Here is a 21,690-nt window from a genome sequence, read left to right on the forward strand (position 1 = left end):
TAGGGAAGAAATATGGTTCAAATTACACCTATTGTTATTTTTATTTTACTTCAAACATTTTCCCAATTCATTTTCGAAAATGGAAATTCCTTCAGTCACTTTACCCAACTTTAGGTAAGTTTTTTTTTTCCATTTTCCGAATTTAGAAAATTCTCTCTCCGTTTGCTGTATGGATGTAGGGAGTTTTTACAATAATGTCAATAAGGTTGATTTTATTTGTAGGGTATTTAAAAAGCAAAAACATTCATTTGCTCTTTTCTTTTACTAATTCGTATAAACATTTTTATATTGATTCTTCTATTAATTCCTTTCAAAATTAATTCCTCTACTATTTCTTCTGTTAATTATTCTATGATTTCTCCTCAAAATTAATTACTCTGCTAATTCTTCTATTAATTCCACTATTACTAATTCGTTCCAAAATTTATACTTATGGTAATTTCACTACTATTTCAATATTAATTATTGTACTACTTTTCCTATTAATTCTTCTACAATTCATTTCAAAATTAATTTTCATGTTAATTCTTCCATTAATTCATACCAAATTTAATTCTTCTACTAAATAACTTATTACCAATTCATTTGAAAATTAATTATTTTGTTGCCAATTCTTCTATTAATTCATTTGGAAATTTATTATTCCACAATACTTCCTATTAATTCTTCATCGAATTCATTTCAAAAATTAATTTTCAAACTCTATCATCTACGAATTATCTAATTAATTGTTCTACCAATTCATTTCAAAATCAAGTCTTCTCCTGTCAAGTCTTCTATTAGTTCATTTGAAAATTAATTATTGTACAATTCTCCTTAGAATAATTAATAAGAAAAGTAATTCTTCTATTAATTATCTTATTAATTGTTCTACAAATTCATTTCAAAATTAATCCTTTTCCTGCCAGTTCTTCTATTAATCCATTTAAAAATGTATTCTTCTTATTTATTATTATTCTTTATTATTATTATTATTATTATTATTATTATTATCCTATTCTCATATTACTACTATTAAATCATTGCAATTTCATTTTACTATTTTTTCTGTTAAGTTTTCTTTTAATTCACTTGACAATTAACTATTCTACACCTTCTCTTGTTAATTCTTCTATTAATTCATTTGAAAATTAATTATTACACAAATTATTTTCTTTTCTTTTTTTCTTTGTTCTTTCTCCAATTCATTTGAAAATTACTTCTCATATTGATTCTTCTATTAAATCATTTCAAAATTAATTTTCATATTACTTCTGTTTATTCTTCTTTTAAGCTATTTGAAAATTATTTATTCATAACTTCTATTAATTCTTCCTCCAATTCATTTCAAAATTAATTTTCTCTACCAATTCATTTTAAAAGCAATTCTTCTTCTGTTAATTTTTCAATTAGTTGATTTGACAATTAATTATTCTAAATTTTTCCTATTAATTCTTCCTTCAATTCATTTCAAAATTAATTTTCATATTAATTGTTCCACTAATTATCTTGTTAATTGTCCTACTAATCCATATCAAAATTAATTCTTCTGCTTCTTCTCTTCTTAATTCTTGTATTAATTCATTTGAAATTAATTACTATATAATTTCTTTAATTAATTCTTCCCTCAATCCGTTTCAAAATTGATTTTCTATTTCTTCTGTTAATTTTTCTTTTAATTCATTTCAAAATTAATTACTCCACAACTTCTCTTGTTAATTCTTCTATTATTGTTAATTGAAAATTAATTGTTATACAATTTATTTTATTAATTCTTCCTCCAATTCATTTTAAAGTTAGTTATGAAATAAATTCTTCTACTAATTTATATCAAAATTAATTCTTCTACTAATTCTCTTATTAATTTTTCTACTAATTCATTTCAAAATTAATTATTCTACTAATATATTTCAGAATTAATTCTACAAATTAATTTCAAAATTAATTCTCTTGTTGATTCTTCTACTAAATCATTTCAAAATTAACTTTCCTACTTCTTCCTTTCATTCATTTGAAAATGGTTAATTCTTCCTTCAGTTAATTTCAAAATTAATTTTCATATCATTTTTACTACTAATTTATATCAAAAATAATTTTTCTACTAAATCCCTTATTAATATTCTACTAACTTAATTTAAAATTACTTGTTGTACTACTTATATTAATTCTTCCACTAATTCATTTCAAAATTTATTCTCATATTGATTCTTCTATTAAAACATTTTAAAGTTAAGTTTCGTACTACTTCTCCTGTTAATTCTTCTATTAATTCGTTCCGAAATTAATTCTTCTACTGATTAATATTAAAATTATTTCTTCTACCACTTCTATTAGTGTTCCCTCATAATTCATTTCTATGTTAATTCTTATATTCAATCTTCTGCTATTGGTTTCAAAGTTATTCTTCTACTAAGGTAGCTATTGAAAACATACATTAATCATTTCTGATTGCTGAAACATCTTGCAGAGTAGTGCCGTACATTCTAAATACCGTTTTTGCCGTCATGTTACACGTATCCCGTTTTCTGTAATGATTTTTGAAGAAAGACAGTTTTAAGCTTATTTGAAAATAACCACATAAATTGACATTTTAGCAAGAAATCAAATTTGTATAAGAACGCTTACTGGCTTTTAATGGTTGGTATTTACTCAGTCGCTGAACTTCTGTACTATACGTAAATTGGGATGTCGCACACCGTAAGGATGGAAAGAGAACCAGAATCGGAAAATGAAATTTACTATTTGAATATTGAAATAGCCAACATCTTTGTATAGGCGTGTAAGGCGCACCCGATAGTTGGAACTTATTTTGAGACATAATAAACAACTACATCTTATAGACCGTCAAATACTATATTATCTTGCTAAGAAGCCAATTTTTAAGGAGTTTGCTTTACTAAAGCTTCTTTACGTATTTGTAAGTGAATGTTTTTCTACTAAAATTGTGTTAATTGGTGTATTATATGTTTATATAATTGTGCACCTGGGAGCTATAATGATCTAATCCAGTGGTTCCCAATCTTTTTACACTGACGATACATTTTACTGAACACCCACTAGTGGTACATCATAACATACTTAATATTTTATTAATAATCATATAAATTATAGTAGTGTCTGTATGAAATAGTAACTCTCTATAGTACTATTTCATATAGTACACGTCTATATATCGTGTATATATATCGTATCATATTCATTTCATGTTCTATCATATATATATATTTGGTCTAGGAATTAATTCGTGCGGGTGGACAAGAGATGGCGCAACGAACGGAGCGTCCCACAGTTCCGTGTATCCACACATGTGTTGCAAACCCCTGTCATCGCGTATCGTTCGTAGTATAGGGCAGTGGATTAAAGCGTCAACAACACCAGTTTGTAGTTAAGTGAACATGGCGCAATTTGTGCCTGATAAAGTGTTTTTGCGGGGTGTCCTGCTGCATTACTTTAACATGCAGAAAAGTGCGACTGAAAGTCATCGTATTTTGGTGGAAGTGTATGGTGACCAGGCTCTAGCTGAGCGAACGTGTCAGAAGTGGTTTGCACGGTTTAGAAGTGGTGATTTCGGCTTGACAGACCAAGAGCGAGCTGGACAGCCAAAAAAATTTCAAGACGAAGAATTGACAGCATTGCTCGAGCAGGATTCGTGTCAAACGCAGGAACAACTTGCAGCAACATTAGGCGTTGATCAAACAACAGTCTCCAAACGCTTGAAAGCCATGGGAATGATTCAAAAGATGTCACATTGGGTTCCACATGAATTGAAAGACAGACACGTTGAAAGACGAAAAACCATTTGCGAATTGCTGCTTCAACGACAGAGCAGAAAGGGGTTTCTGCATCGAATTATTATGGGTGATGAGAAGTGGATCCATTACGAGAACCCTAAACGAAAAAAGGCCTGGGTGAAACCAGGTGAACCAGGTCCATCACAACCAAAACGAGATATTCACTGTGCAAAGGTTATGCTGTGCATATGGTGGGATATGAAAGGTGTGGTGTACTATGAGCTGCTGCAACCGGGTGAAACTATGAATGGAGAACGTTATCGACGACAATTAATGCGTTTGAAGCAAGCTCTGGCCAGAACACGACCAGAATGGGAGAACAGACATGATAAACTTATTGTTCAACATGATAACGCTCGCCCACATGTCGCAAAACCGGTCAAAACCTATTTAGAAAATGTCGGATGGGAAGTTTTACCCCACCCGCCGTATTCACCAGACGTTGCTCCTTCGGACTACTACTTGTTCGATTGCATGAACAACGATTTGATTGGACAGCGGTTTACTTCTTCAGAAGATATCGAAACATGGGTCTCTGACTGGATCGCTTCCAAGGATGAGGACTTCTTTCGCCACGGAATCCGTACATTGCCTGACAGATGGGCGAAAGTGGTGGCTAGCGATGGACAATATTTTTCTTAAGGTATTTATGTATTTTGTGTTTGTACTACAGCTTCAATGTGTGCGTACCAACCGCACGAATTAATTCCTAGACCAAATATATATATATATATATATATATATATATATATATATATATATGTGTGTGTGTGTGTGTGTGTGTGTGTGTGTGTGTGTGCAGTCTCACACACACACTAGTCATGATTTTGACGTTAATGGCCTCAACGGAGCTTGATGCCAATGCCTGTATGTATAAGAAATAAAATGAAATTAGGGAGTTACAGGAGGTGCTCGAGATATCCAACCTGAGCGTCCAAATACAACTGAACACTAAGTTATATGTTTGTGAAGATGGTTGTCGGAACCTCTGGTGTCACCGCCTGTATCTCAGGCTGGGAATTATTCCGTGACTTCCAAGTTGTTGGTAATAACCGAGTGTGAGTTCCTGATCATCTAAACTTTTTAAGAAGCTCCAGAAGATGTAAACGAGATCCTTGAAATACAGTAAACACATGGCAATCTGGCCTAATGTGATTTGATAGGGGTGGGGGTGGGCGGATAACAAAAAAAGCTGAATAGGCCGGAGTTCTATAATTCTCGCTTCCTGCCCCGCTCATGCCATTAAAACATTATTTACAGCAAAAGCCGTTCGTTTATTATTTTCCGACTTGTTAGGCCAGTGCTTTATAATGTTTGCTATGTATTATTGTATCGTATTATTATTATTATTATTATTATTATTATTATTATTATTATTATTATTATTATTATTATTATTATTATTATTATTATTATTATTATTATTATTATTATTATTATTAAGTAGTAGCCTTTGGCTAGTTGCGGGCTTCGGCCCCAGACCCCCGATTTTCATACTTTTTATATCCGTAACATATCTCTAATCTGAAGGGATTTCTAGATCCATCCAGGGCCGGATCCAGGATTCTCTGAGGGGGGTGCACCAATAACTACCAGTACATTTGAATTAAATTTGAGTTTTTTAAAAGCCTTTAGGCATCTGTGATGTGAATGAGGAATTCCTTTGGAAATGCTAAATGTCTGCTCTCAATGAATTCTTTTCCTTCAAAATTCAGAAAATTGACTTAAACTATGGATTTTGCAAAACTCACTGCTAGCTTCTCACTTTAGGTAGTGTATATTTACAACGAAGGGGGGGGGGGTGCACGTGCATCTTTGCATCCCCCCAAATCCGGCCCTGTGTCCATCTTATTATAACAATTGCAACCTCCATCCTTTTTCTTCTTGTCCTTTTTCTTTCCTTCTAAGGGAAAAATGATAAATCACTGAAACACGTCTTTAATTTTAACATGTCTCTACTCTTCAGGAATTTCGAGATATGACGATGTTCTTTTTATAATTAGACTGCTACCCTTTTTCTTCCCTTCCAGGAAAACATTTAAAAAAACGCTTAAATACGCCTTTAATTATTTTAAATTAAAAGCCTAAACACCAATTTTAATATCTCTAACCTTAACGGATTTCGAGAAAAGACCATCTTATTTTAACAATTGCAACCCCAGCTCTTTTTTTTTCTTTCCTACACGCATTTTTCTTACCTTCTAGTAGAAATATTAAACAACGTTGAAACACGTCTTTAATTATTTTAAACGAGTAAATCCAGTGGCGGATCTAGAAGGTAAACACTGGGGGCACCCAGAACCCAGACTATAAACTTTCAAAAATATATAAATAATAAACTAGTTTTGTCACTCAAAAAACTGGGGGGCCTATGCCCCCGGCCCTGGCCTAGATCCGTCACTGAGTAAATCAAACACCAAATTTCATGTCTCTAACCTTAAGAGACTCCGAGATATGGACATCTTATTATAATAATTGTAATTCCCACACCTTTTCTTTTCTTACTGCTTTTGCTTCCTTCTAGTTCAAATATCAAAAACGCTGAATGACGTGTCTGTTTTAAATGATAAGTCTATATACACCGAATCTCATGTTTCTAACATTCAGAGATTCCGAGATATGGACATTTTAAGATAATAATTGCCACCCTCTTTCTCCCCCTATCCCGTTGCATTTTCAAAAAAGCCTTTCTTAGTGGGACGTTACATCACAAATCATATGTCCTGTCGAAATTTCAAGTTTTTAGCTTAAGCGATTTGGACTGAGCGTGGAATTTCGAGATATGACCATCCTATTATATAACAATTGTAATTCTACCCATTTTTCTTCCGCCATTTTCTTCCGTTCTAGGGCAGATATTTTAAAAAACGGTGAAATATGTGTCTAATTATTTTAAATGAGAAGTCCAAATACTGAATTTCATGTCTCTGACCTTAAAAGATTCCGAGATATGAACATCTTATTATAATAATTGTAATTCCCGCCTATTTTCTTCTTACCCCTTTTGTTCCCTCTAAGGTCAAATATCAAAAATACGCTTAAAGACGAGTCTATTTAAAAAAAGACAAAGAAAATCGTATACCCTGAGCGCAAATTTCAAATTTCTAGCTTAAGCAGTTTGGCCTAGGCATTGAGTTTCCAGACATTGCCATCTCATTATAACAATTGTAACCTCACCCTTTTCTTTTCCCGCCTTTTTACTTCGCTTCTTGGGCAAATGTAACATGTGTCTAATTATTTTAAAGGAGAAGTCAAAATACAAAATTTCATGTCTCTGACCTTAAAAGATTCCGAGATATGAACATCTTATTATAATATTTGTAATTCCCGTCCATTTTCTTCACACCCCCTTTTCTTCCCTAATAGGTCAAATTTAAAAAACGCTTTTAAAAAACGCTTAAAAAGTGCCTAATTTTTTAAAAAATCCTATGTCCTGTCCAAATTTCAAGTTTCTAGCTTAAGCGTTTTGGCCTGGGCGTTGATCAATTAATCAATCGATTAATCAAACAGTCAGTTAGGACTTCTTTTATATTTAGAGATTACATTAAGTTTGTTATCATTAGAGACCGGATGTTTAGGCACTAAAAACCTGGAGAATAAGTAGGCAAATAGGCACTTAAAATTAAAAAATAGGCAGTAAAATAGGCACTAAAATTTAACTCGAAATAGTGAAGATGAATGCTCAATACAATTAAATAGTAAATTCAAGTCATGGATAATGTTCAAATAACATAGAAACATATCTGTTTGTTAATATCTTCTTTTATTGTATATATAAAAATGAAATTTGATATGTATTCCATAGGCTATACAGGGTGACCCAAAAGTAGGTATATGTCCCTGCCTTGATCAAGTATACCATTCTAGCTTATAAGTTTATTTGCTTCGGCTGTTCCGAGCTTAAGATATAAGTAAAAAGACATTAAGAACAAATAATAAAGAAACTAACGTAAGTCTACCTGATTGATAACAATAAGAAATGATATAAAAAGCAATGAGTTGACTGTATACCTACTTGTGGGCCACCCTGCATATTTGATAAATACATTCTCTACAGCATTTTATCACTACACACAAAAGTCCAAATTTTGTACACTTATCAGTACACGCAGCAGTCCAAAGTTTTATAGCACTTTATCAGTACACATAGAAGTCCAAGGTTTTATGACATCTCATCACTACAAACAACACTTATATTTCTCGGAAGAGACAGAATCCTTTCTTGAAATACTAAATTATATATTTTCCCCCCAATAAAGCGTTATTTTGAAGAAAATGCATAGGATAGGCAACATTAGGCACTAAAGCAATTATTTAGGCAGGAATGGTCAAAATAGGCAAAATATAATTGGCTTAAATTGAAACTGTATAACCCTCCATATAAACTTTGAAACGTTATTTTTGATCATATCTTTAATATTAAAAAATAGGCATTTTACCTAACGTCCGGTCTCTAGTTATCATTAATATTTTGAGATTATATAACGTTATTTCAAATATTTTTTTTTTCTTATAGATGTATCACAACCGAAAGGAGATTGGAGACCAGAAGATGTAGCATCAGTTGGTGAACTTCTTCTGGATATCTCAATTAATTTAGCTAAAACGTAAGTATCATATTTTTACCTTATAATATGAAGTAGCCTATAACTTTATTATTACAGTTTCCTGAATACGGATTTCTTTCGTACATTAAACGAAACTCTTGTTAAAGCTATTTGTAAAATATTACTGTTCACATGTGATAAAGAAGCTTTTTTTTTTTTTTTTTTTTGGTACTGAACAGAAGGCGTAATTCTTTGCGAAAAGTTTAAGAAGAATACTCGATATCATCGACTTCTACGTAGCAGGCCCGTATCCACGGGGGGCTAGGGTAGGCCGGCCCCCCCTAAATTTTCACTTCCCCTAAAATTTTCACGGTAGGCTTGCAAATGAACTATAATATGGTTGGGTCGGGCCCCCCTAACTTCTACCGCCCTTTTACATTTTTGGGCTAGCTACCGACCTGCTACATAGGTTGGGTTCCCACTAGCGCTATTAAAAATTATTCGGATCATTAAATACTGCGTCGTTATTCGAATAATTTCCCATTGTTCGAATAATTGTTACCGTGATTAACGTGCGCCAACTTTGGTCTCAATGTGTTACATGTAGTGACATAATCAGGTCCGTATTTACGCACGTCCCATAGGGGCCTGGCCGCAGAGCGGCAAATTTGCAGGCGGGCGCTATATGTTTTTAAAAATCATATGGTATGTGGAATAGAAAAGACTGCCCACGACAGAGCGAAATTTAAATACTGAAAAATAATATTGGTAATAGAACGCGACTGAGTTTTCTTGTTACGACGTTACTGGTGATAAAAGAATTTATTGCGTGCCAGCGTAATCCATGCATGTGGTTCTGTACGCCCCATCCCGTTGTTAGTAACTTAATGTAAACAGATGATGTTTAGGTTAATACAGAATGGGAGGGACGAAAATTTTTCTTGAGCCAAGGACGTAAAATACCTAAATACGAGCCTGAATGTGACGCATGCAAGAGCTATATGATTTGGCTAATTCGTATTACACAGCTAGTGTATGTTAATGAGCATTCCCCCAATATGAAGCACTCTAAGTCCCTGTAATGTCAAAGGCCTAAAATCTTAATAGCTCATATATGAGTACTGATCAAAATACATTAACAACAGCTGTTTTTAAGAAATGGGGCGAACCTCTTGGTTAAAATAAGGTAACCAGATGCTGTATTTTAAGCGAAATTACCCCATTTCTTAGAAAGTCGTCAGGTATCCCAAGGAAAAAGTGTCCCACTTTTGGTTTTTAATGATTGTTGGAGTAAGGACCAACTCTTGAATAATAATAATAATAATAATAATAATAATAATAATAATAATAATAATAATAATAATAATAATTAGTTATCAAAAATATGGTATTCAAGAGTTAATCGATACCCCTAATCCATGTTCCTGTAAAATGTTCGAAAGTGGTATAAAAATTAAAATTCGGATAAAGACCTGGTTATTTTGCATAGCTAGAGTCTGCGTCCTCACTGGGATGAATAATGAGATAACAGTTGATAGGTAGATGGTAATATTATGGCAGTTCAGCGAGTGTCCCGGTTGTATTATTATTATTTTCTAAATCTGTTTATCCTAGGTTAAAATCAACATCTATGAAAGAGAGACTAGTGGTGCCCAAGTGGTCGAAAGTATACTCTACTGTAAATACAGTAAAAGTTCGTAAAACTCAGCACTCGATAACCTGACAGTCCGGATAACTCGGCTATACCCTGGCAGTGCGAAAAAACACCTCGCACAGACACGTTTATGCCTTCATAAAGTATTTTCTGAGGTCTGTCGTATCGGGTAAATTACTTGTACAGTGTGTATTCATTAATTTTCATTTTCCTGTATAGTAAGGGCTCTATGCTTTCATAAAGTACGTACTTTACCTTTGTTTAAGGGTAATTGGGCAGTTTATTCTGTTGTGTATACAGTACTGTATTTTCTGACGAAACACTCGTACTTATTCTTTCTTAACCCTGTTCTCGATAACCCGACATTTTCACAAACTCGGCCACCCTGTGGTCCACAGTAGGCCGAGTTTTTGTGATCCTACTGTATCTCCGCGTATATTGGTTAGTAGCTTGGACATATTTATTAAGTGATGCGCATAATATGGAGCTTAACTTAGTATTAAAATTCATTTAATTATTATAGTTGGATCATGCGCATCCTAACATCTTAGAGTAATAGCAATACTGTGTATAACCACGACTTAATTTTCTTTTTTCACTTGCTACTTTTACTAATATATATATATAAATGGTACGGTAACAGGTTTTGTTCCCTTGCAGCTTTCACCGTCTCTCACCGACCGACAAGCATTGGCGGCCATTTGAGTCATTCACGATTACATGCGTGACATTACTAACGCATGCATTGCGAGATAATGACAGCCAATGGCAAATTAGTCAACAACCAATTAAGAAAGAGCATATATGGGGATAAAGAGAAAAAAGTGGCTTATACATATATATGCTTAAGAGAGAGAGAAAAAAAGAAGAGGATAGCAACAAATAGGCGCCTGAGCAGATGGTCGTAAACACTTAAATTAAATCACCTGAGGTGCGCCATTATAATGGTGGTAGTTGAAATCTCGGTCCCAAAGGCTCAATTGCTGACTGACTTTATAGTAAAACAAAGTCGTCGTATTCAGACCATAGGATATCATGGAAGTTTTTCGTTTTTTTTTTTTTTTTTTTTAATTTACCTATTACTTAAGTATAGCACATAAAATATTTAATGAACGTAGGCACGCTAGATTCCGAATCATTTCGTCCACGGGGCTTAACAAGATAGTGATCTTCTATGCCAGACGAATACGTACTATTCAGATCGGCAGATCTTAATTTAGTCAAATTATAACTTTATAAACATCATTAGCTTTGTATTACGTATTATGCGTTTTTTTTTTTTTTTTTTTTTTTTTTTTTTTGTAAGCAACTACGATACCGGTATTATGTTTTCATTCCTGGATAGAAGTATGAAAAATCATATATTTATTACTTATGTCGGCGTTTGTCAAATATGGTTCACGGATCACACGTGGTCTTCGATTCTCTTCGATTGAACATTAGTTAGGGTTGCCAACTGTGGAAAAATAAAATTACCTGCATCCCCTCAATTCCCTACGATATAGATCTAAATGTGAAGTATCTCTCTTCGGACCCATTCATGGGAAGGAAATGTACTATACAAAAGTGCATAGCACCTGTATTCTGCATATCTTTAATACATTCACTAATAATCTTAGAAATGAGAAAACGAAGTAGGTATTGGTCATTTTATTGCATTTACCATTAACTGCCATTTGTTTAAAATTATCGAAACAGATGAACAAAAGTATATTAATTCTTACGTCATAATTTTGGGTTTACAAAATAAAATTTACTCTTTAAACTTATACTTCAATTATAGGAAATTCAAAAAAAAAGTTACTATGTTGCTACGTCAAAATGAAATGATAAAAGCCATCTCACATCCGAACCTCATCTATGTTGAAAATTTTGATAAAAAGCGGTCGGGTGGTTTAAGAGTTATTAAATCACAAAATATACACTTTCATTTATAAATATAAACAAAATCGCCTCAGCTGTTTAGATGTTTGTGAGAAATACGTCCGACAAACTCAACCCCAAGACTAAACTACCCTTTGAGGATTTTTTTTCCCAGGAGAAATGAATGACTTATGCCATATTATAGCTCTGTTAATAAAATGTTAATTAAGTATAAACAACATAGCCTGAGTCATTTTTGAGACAATCATCAACATCATCATCGTCATAGGTTTTCTGCCATTATTGGCATGTCACTTGGCGCAACTGAGAAGCTTCCATGCTCCACGGTCTTCCGCTAACCGTATTGTCTTCACTTATTCAATTAATTGTAGTCTACTTCGCTCCCTCCCTCTCTTTCCTGCCACCACACCCTCTAGCACAATCGTCAAAAATAAATCCCTAAGAGTAAACTACTCCTTTTGATTTTCCCTTAAAAAAGAAAGACTCATACGATATTATAGCATTGTTAATGGTATATTGATTCATAATATATTTACAAAATTGTTAGAGCCGTTTTCAAGATAATTGCACTCTTTTATTTTCATTCTGCAGTAAGCTACACTTATTTTTGGGAAAAGCATGAAAAATTTGAAAAATACCACTACAGAAGTTGTAAGAAATCAGCTTAAAATTCGGTCGGGATACGTTGAACGGTATGACTTTTTGACGGCTGCACATGCAAACAAACGAACGGACGAATGAACAGACAGAACAAATATTCCAAAGATCCTTTTTCGGTACTTCTAAGTCCGTTGAAATTTCAAATTAAATAATTTTCACGATTAGTATACTTCTTTCACTCCTATTGTCGCTCAAAAGTAAAAGGGCAAAGAAACAAAATACCATTTAAAAGAATATTGGACGTATAAAGGGTGTATACAGACTCCAGTACTATTTATTTTTCAAAAAGTAAAGGGAGCACAAGGTTTATAAAAGAATATTGGACGTATAAAGGGTATGTTAAACCTCCACTGCTATTATTTTTCAAAAAGTAAGGGGATCACAGGATCCATAAATAATATTGGACCTATAAAGGGTTTTTAAAAAATCCACTGCTATTTATTTTACGAAAAGTAAAGGGAACACAGGGTTTATAAAAGAATATCGGATTATAAAGGGTATGTAAAAACTCTAGTGCTATTTATTTTACAAAAAAATAAGGGGAAGGACAGGCTCCATAAAAGAATATTAGATGTATAAAAGGTATTTTAAAAACAATACTCCACTGCTATTGATTTTACATAAAGTTAGGGGATCACAGTGTCTAGAGAAGAATGTTGGATGTATAAATAATATGTAAAAATTCCAGTGCTTTTATTTTACAAAAAAAATAAGGGGAGCACGGAGTTTATAAAACAATATTGGAACACAAAGGGTAGGTATGTAAAAACTCCACTGTTATTTATTTTACAAAAAGAAAAGGGAGCACAAGGTATATAAAAGAAATGAAATGAAATGAAATTTGGAGTTTTACGTCCCACGGTTATGCCGGTTAGGCTAAAGGAGACGGTGATAATGAGTAATGAATGAAACGGTGGAATGAAGAAAGTGGGAGGAAACGGGAGAACCCCGAGAAAACCCACGCACACGGTGTTTGTCCACCACAAAGTTCACTTGGCGGGAGCAGGGTTTGAACCCGAGACCCCTAGCACCAGAGGTGAACGCTCTACCACTGAGCCACCGCAGCCCCAAGCTATATAAAAGAATATCGGACATATAAAAAGTATAAAAACTTTAGTGCTATTTAGTTTATAAAAAGTAAGGGGAGAATAGGGTCTATACAATAATTTCGGACATATAAAGAGTGTGTAAAAACTGCACTACTATTTATTTTACAAAAAGTAAAATATAAGGGCAGCGCAGGTCTATAAAAATATTGAACGTATAAAGGGTATGTAAAAACTCCAGTTTTGTTTATTTTACAAACAGTAACGGCAGCACAGGGTCTAGAAAAGAATATTGGACGTATAAAGAGTATGTAAAAAAAACTGCACTGTTAAGAAGTGAACTACAGTACTGTACTGTATCTTAATTTATATTTTGGCTACAATAACTGATATACATTATTTTAAAGAGGTAAAGACGAAAGAAATTAACTAATTAAATCAAGTACATGGTATTTTAGTTTTACGTAGACTTTTTCTCGTCTTAATTTTAAAAGGACGTGTCCACGTAATCACATGACAACAAACAACATTTATGGAAACTTGTTGAGCTTTTAGACGAAAGGAAAAAAGTAGAACAGGTGCTGTATTCATTTAAATACGTTCCCACCCGACTTTTCACCTTCCTACTTTTATACTTTTTCTTTTAAAGTGTTGATATGTTACTGAATGGATGCCTATGTCCACTTATTGGTCTCCTTGAAATGAAAGTTCTATATGCTACAAGCATCTGTTATTGGTATACACTGTCTGAGAGGACAGTTACTTAATACGACCACGCCAGGTTCTGATTTCCATAAATCATGAAAGCTTTCTAGAAATAACAGTTACACTCCCAAGTATTTGTTTGTCATGTACATAAGTGATTGTTGATTTCTTAACAAACAAAATAGTTTCACGATTCTTCCTCTCTCTTGTATGGGTACTTTCTTGCTGACTAAATTTACATTTTTAAAACTTGAGTTTTAATTAGGACAAACCTCCTACACATTGTAAAATATTAAACAAAACCCTTAATAACAACAAGAATTCTAGGAATGATCAAAAAAAATGGATCAAAAGATTGCGATCTTGGTTATAGTTTTTGGATCAGAAGTCACAAAATTTTTGAACGGTCCCTAAATCGAGTTTTCGTATTTTCTATCGAATAAGTACATCATACTGAGTTAAGGGTCTTCACTACAGCGAAATTAAACTACCGCTAATTTTAAAGTTTTTCTGTGATATCTTCAAAACAAATAGAAAATATTCGAAAAGCAGAAACGTAGTGAACTAGATAATACGATTTTGCATCTGGTACCTTTGCCATAATTTACCTACCTGCTTTTGGTATACCGCTATTTACAGAACCCGCAAAAAATACTAAATCTAGCTACAGTTGCAAATCGAAAGCAGATAGATGAGTTGTGATAACGGTATCACATGCAAAATCGTATTGTTTAATTTACTATGTTTCTGCTTTTCGAATATTTTTATTTGTTTTGGAGACATGACAGAAAAACTCTAAAATTAGCGGTAATTTAATTTGGCTGTAGTGAAGACCCTTAAGTGATAGTTTGGGTTTGGCTACACTATATGTAGTTCTCCAGATATAAGGCGTACAAGAAAATTTTTGCTTGAAATGTATTGGATCTTTCGATCTAATTAGAGAATGTGCTTGAGCGTTTTCCAAACTTTTGCTCCTAAAGGAGAGAAACAGGTATGTGAAAAAATAATCAAACTTCAATGGCACGGCAGGTATGATCTGATGTATCAAAAAGCACAAGAATTAGGAGGAAAAATTAACAAATGCATACGCACATTTGGAATCGAAGATCAACAAGGCCATGTAGTCACTGACCATCATCAAAGAATTCTTAGAGTTTGGGAAGAGTACACAAAAGATCTGTATGACCAGAAGAACCGCCCCAAAGAAATTGCGATCGAAGCAGAGGAAGAGATGGGTGATGAAGAAAAAGAACCCAGTATATTTAAAAGTGAAGTAGTACAAGCCATCAAGGAAGGAGGAAGGCTACTGGAGATGATGACATACCAGCAGATCTGCTCAAGGGATTAGGAGACAAAGCAATGAAAGTACTGACTTCACTTATTAACAAGATCTACCTGAGTGGCGAATGGCCAAAGGATTTTCTTGATGTTACAATGATAGCTTTACCCAAGAAAAAGGAAGCAAAGAAGTGCAACAATCACAGTACCATTAGCCTTATTTCCCACTCTGGAAAGATCAAACTGAACAGACGACTGAAAAACAAGATAAAAGAGATGTTGGACGAAGATCAATTCGGATTCCGGAAAGGAAAAGTCACCAGAGATGCCATTGGGTTGATGAGAATTCGCAGAACGAGTTCTGAACGTAAAGGAAGAGTTGTATTTGTGGTTCATAGACTGACAAAAAGCTTTCAACAGGGTCAATTGGACGAAACTTTTACAAATACTTAAAGAACTTCAGGTCAACTGGAGAGACCGACGGCTCATGCGTAACCTATACATAGGACAACGAGTCAAGTTGCGCTTGGATGAAGGAGAAACCAATAGTGAGAAGATTGGAAGAGGAGTCAGACAAGCATGTAGTATGTCGCCTCAATTATTCAACATTTATAGTGAATGGTTGATAAAGGAAGCATTAATGGGAATTGGAGATTTCAAGATTGGTGGACAGATCATTAACAAATCAGGCATTCCAAAACCTCACTAGTCCTAGAACTTGCCAAAAGGCAGAATACCTAATAACAATAATAATTCGAATTCTCTTTATTCAGAAAAAGCCGAATATAAGGTGAAAGTGTAAAATTCAGTATATAAACTCTTAGCTAAAGCAAGGTAGTACGTAGCTCTGTAATTCCGCTCCTAAAGTAGAATTTCCAGCTGATCGACATTTTTGTCAGGCTGAACTATATATTTCAAGGTTTAAAATACAGTACTATTATTCTTAATCTGTTTCGAAGATTATGAGCGGGTGCTGGTAATTTTATTTTCCAGAATTGCAACCTTACTGTATCCTAAAGAGGTAAGCGGAAGGGGAGAGAAGTTCTTATAATGCTCAAAATTCTGATTCTTTATTCAGAAAATACCGACTGGGAGAACTCGTTGAAGTTAAATATTGAAATTCACAGAAGAGACGTAAATATATGAGACGTGGACCTACTGATTAACGTGGAATCCGAATCACATGAGCTCCCGCCGGGAATTGAACCCGGGTACGCTACCAAAGGCGCGTACGCTAATCGCTTGGCCACGAAGGAGCTCTTGAAGTCTTAAGAGTCTTAAGAGTCATAAACATCGGTATGATCACCATCCATGTCGTAAGACCAGCTGAATTCTGCGCCAAGTTCTCGCAGATGTTTTGCGGAGATACTCTTCCGGACTTACGAGGGTGAAGGCATTTTCCACAGCTGCTCATAATTCCTTCATTCTTATATCGAGTGTTTCTTGCTTGTTGCTTTATGAAAGCCCAGAGAGCATTGTCTGGTGTCGTCAGATCGGAACTTCTTGGAGGCCAGGCAAAGTGAGCTGGTAAAGATGCACAACCTCTTATGTAGGGGTGCGCCCACTTCCGGACCACCCTGTATATACTAACAGATTGTCCGTTCTTTGCATGGGAAGAATATGTTTCAATTTGAACATAAAGGGCAATAAGGGGGTTAATTTGAATTTAAACACTATCGGAAGTGTCACTTTTCATCTCTGCTACCCCGAAGACTATGGATTCTACACTAATATCGGTCATTTTCGATCATTTTTAAATATCTCCTCCTTCTCCCTCCCCTAAATTGCACCGTCGAAGTAAAATTACAAAGAAAAAGTCTTCCTAGGCCCGAACTCATCTAAGTTTAAAATTTGATCGAGATCGGTCGGGTGGTTCAAAGCTTATGAAGTCACAAACATAGTCACTTTTAATCTTATATGTTGAATGACTACTTTGTATACTTACCCGTATTTGCTTATCTTGTTCAGGTATGGATTAAGCTACGAAGAAGTAGAGAAGGGCCTTCCTCTGATTGACACATCGAAGACACTCATCCGTGAGGTATGTCCGCCATTCTTAGCCAACGTGGAGTGTAGACCTGGCAAATACAGACGATATGATGGACTCTGCACGAATTTACAACACCCAACGTGGGGAGCTACCAGGACACCATTCACAAGGTGAGACATTTTTACACTAGTGTTCTTAATTAGTAAGTGGATATATATAATCGTAACTGTCAGGTATTTCAGGTGTTTGGTCCATTTTGTTAACAAAAAATCGTGCAATATTGCTGAAAATTTTAGTACTTTTTTGCAACATTGCTGGAAATTTTTGTACTTCTCTGCACTATTGTTGGAAATATTAGTACTTCCTTGAAATATTGCTGGAAATTTGAGTACTTCCCTGCAAGGGTGCCGATTTCTCTGTAACTTTGGGGAGGAGGATTCGGATGTGTGTTTGATTGCAGACAAGGTTCTAAGAAGGCATATATGAGAATTTTAAGAGAAATTGAATTCAAATTATGCCAAATATTTTATATTCATAAAAAATACACATAATATAAAAATATATAAAAATACATATTCACAAAAATACATGGGAGCCTACATGAGTATTGGGGGGCCCAGCCCCCGACTCCCGAGGATAGGTATCTTTGCTTCCCTGCAATATTATTGGAAATTTTAGAACTGCCCTGCAATATTGCTAGAAATTTTAGTACTTCCCTGCAATATTGCTAGAAATTTTAGTACTTTCCTGCAATATTGCTAGAAATTTTAGTACTTCCCTGCAATATTACTGGAAGTTTTAGTACTTCCCTGCAATATTACTGGAAGTTTTATTACTTTCCTGCAATATTGCTGGAAATTTTAGTACTTCTCGCCCATCTAGTGGCTAGCTCGACTGTGTTTGGTCCACAGGCTCCCGGGTTCGATTCTCAGTCTCAGAAGCTTATAATTTGAAAACATTACGTTGCTTGGATTCCTCGTTAAACTGTAGGTCGACGTTTCATAAGCCTCGGTGCTAAAAACGGACGCAAAACTCTAACCAACCAACCAAACTAGAAATTTTGAAATGGCGTAACGTATTCTCTGATATATCCATTACTAATGTGTGCAAGCAAGAGCGTTCCGGACCATTGCTTTCACCAGAACATAGTTGGAATAGTATCATTCTCCGATTCAATTAACATATTTCCATGATAATCCGCAGTTCATAAGGAAGTACTAAAATATTATAGGGCCCATTGATATTAAGTTTTTCTATATTAGTTTTAAGTTTTACTATATTGGCTTTAAAATAAATTATATGTTAGAAATATATTTGTGGTATAAGCCGAGGCGAACCAAACTCAGAAACTCCCCAATGCCGTAAGCGTCGCTGCACCACCAATGGACAACTAGAGATATCTTGCCAAAACTTTGCGGCCCCGCAGCGACGATCCACGGTGGCCCTACTTCCGTTTTGAAAATTATACCACCAGCGGCAGAAACGCGACGAAACGCCAATGAACAACAAAATTACTCCTCCAAAATATGTTAAATCGCCTATATGCGTAATTTGTTTACATTAAGGAGATTCTAAAAAACACTAAAAAGGAGTTTTAAAAAAAGTGTCCCGGGGTGGGCACAAACCACCAACCTTTGGATTACGAGGCGCGTGCTCTTCCGACTTGGCCACGGAGGCGATGAAGAAAAAGTCGCTTGTAGAGGCATAAATCCTTAAGTAGGGATGCGCACGAAACAAGATTTGTAGCTGCATCGTCTCGAAAATGTGCTGTAAAAGTGACTCGACTCGAAAAATGTATATTTCTCTATTGGAAGAGCAGTGTCTCGACTCGAATTTTGTCAAGAAAATCCTGTCTCGACTCGTCTCGTGCGCATCCCTATCCTTGAGGTATTTTTAATTTGGCTAATCAGAGTGCTCCTGTAACCATGTATATTCGACCATAACCGTTTGAGATCAGATAAAGTCCGTTCGTCATGTAATTTTATAACAAAATGATGCGCGTCTGTTTACTTTATTTCATGGTTCTCCCATATTCACTTTCAAATGATCGGCTACAATTGTCATCTAAATTCATACAATTATACGCACTCATCTCAAGATTTTTCACTTCATGATGTAGAACCAGGGGTTACTCTTGACCCCCGTAGCTCACTTTAGGAACAATTCGTCAGGAAAAAATAATATATAATAATAACCGCATGTACAGTACATGACTGGCGATAGTTCGTGTTGGTCCCTTCGCGATTCTCCGCGACAAATCGAAGAAGCGCGCACCAAAATGAAGTCCTCGCTGCTATGCGGTGGTAACTTCAATACCCCGACTCTAGATATCTCTTTCGACTCGACGAAACCCCGCTGCCAGTGGCACACTAGCGGCGGTCCTTCGACGCGTCGCTATAGCGACGATCGACATTTACCGGCAAGTGGGCCATTAGGTGTTGGCGACGTTTACGGCATGGGGTCCCGGCGTGAAATTTGAAACAGAAAAATCTATCCCAACCCTTCTCTGAATCCAGTACGACTAGGACTTTCACACAACAACTTTGAGGACAGTTAGAAACAAATGACCATTTTCTTCAGAGGCACTCGAACTCTCAATGGGTTACGCTTCACTATCGTCATCTGAGCCGCATTCACGCATGGATTCTACTCTAAAAATTAGTCAGCCAGACATTTCCAACGTATAAAAAAAATCAGTACGTAAAATCACGACGTACATTAACGTATTGACAGATGCTAACAAGTTTAGCGTATAAAATATTTATGGTTGCGTACGGTAGTGTATGCTTGCCTTAACGCCTCAGGCCGCTCCACACTACCACACTCAGACACCTAGACTAGCAGGAAAGGCTGTGGACATTATGAGAGAGCGATGGAAGAAAATCTCAAAGCATCAGAAATGTGAGAAGGTTAAGAACGAAGAAAATAGTTCGGTAGAATGAAAGCCTAATGAGAAAATGATAAAAATGTAACACGTAAACTAGAAAATAATAACAGAAGAAGAGGATTTTTTTTTTAGTTCAACGTCCTGCAATTGTGTTTTAACGTTAAGGGGACGGTGATGATATTTGTCAAAATGGTGGAATGAAGAAAGTGGGAGGAAACGGGAGAACCCGAAAATAACCACGTATACGGTGCTTTTCCATCATAAACCCCACTTGGCGCGAGCTGGAATTGAATCAGGAATCACATTCACAAGAGGTGGGCGCTCTACCATTGAGTCCCTGCAGCCCAGAAGAGGAAAAGAATGTGGATATTACACTAGGAAGAAATCATATTCCGAGGAACATGCTATAAAGTATGATGGAAGCAAAAAGAGGAAGGGAAATAAAAAGTATTCAATTAGTGAAATGAATAAATCCCATGTCAAGACGACGAGGTTAATTGACGTAACTTCTGAATTTGCGGCTAGTGACCTGCCAGTGAGAGCAGCACACTTATATGATGATGATATATGAGAATTAGACCATACAGACAGACACTCCCCTAATTAGATTTCTACACATAGCCCTGGACATGGCGGCACCTCTGCTTAATATTACATGTCTAGTATATATAATAATTAATCAGGAAATGCTTCTTTTTTTCTTCAAAATAAAAAAAATAAAATAAAAATAGGAAGATCAGAAGCATGTTTTCAAGCGGAGAAAATTTCTTGTTGTAAGACTTTTATTTCTCTGTTCCTTCTTTCTCCACAAAATTTATGACACATCAGCACTATTTAGATCAAGTGCACGTGCTTACATTCTTGTTTGGACCAGATCGAGTTACCGTCCTGCCTTTCTCTATCTGTTCGGTAGTAGCACCCGAAAAATATGCGGCTTTGGTAACTGAATTCCATTAACATTAAAAATACCATCAACATAACATAACATAACTCTTACCGCCAGATGGCTCACACTCCGCTTAGCTACTACAATTGGTTAAATACACTGTGCTTTCTAGTTTCCAATCTTATGTTCTGACTAAACATAATTTTGAATCTAATTTAGTTATTATTTTGTAGCATGGAGAGGACAAAATTGCTTTTCCGTATTATGCAGACCGTCTCGATAAACTGTAATAAGAAAGAAAAAAAAAATTACAAAGTGCAGTAACCATACGAAGCGTACAACCTATATTTAAAGCTGCAATTGACAATGATATTTATTCTATA

General features: G+C 35.0%; 1 protein-coding gene across 1 annotated transcript in view; it reads left to right on the top strand.

The window, feature by feature from the left end:
• cysu (peroxidase homolog) overlaps nt 1-21,690 on the top strand; it is a gene marked incomplete at its 3' end in the record, with an annotated part of 322,966 nt that overhangs the window by 218,533 nt on the left and 82,743 nt on the right. Inside the window, 2 exon segments of the mRNA XM_081756057.1 lie at nt 8,287-8,377; nt 17,513-17,704. Of these exon segments, the coding sequence (XP_081612183.1) occupies nt 8,287-8,377; nt 17,513-17,704 (283 nt within the window).

This window comes from Thermobia domestica, chromosome 4, assembly GCF_964235325.1.
Source record: "Thermobia domestica chromosome 4, izTheDome1.hap1.1, whole genome shotgun sequence".
NCBI classification, from domain to species: domain Eukaryota; kingdom Metazoa; phylum Arthropoda; class Insecta; order Zygentoma; family Lepismatidae; genus Thermobia; species Thermobia domestica.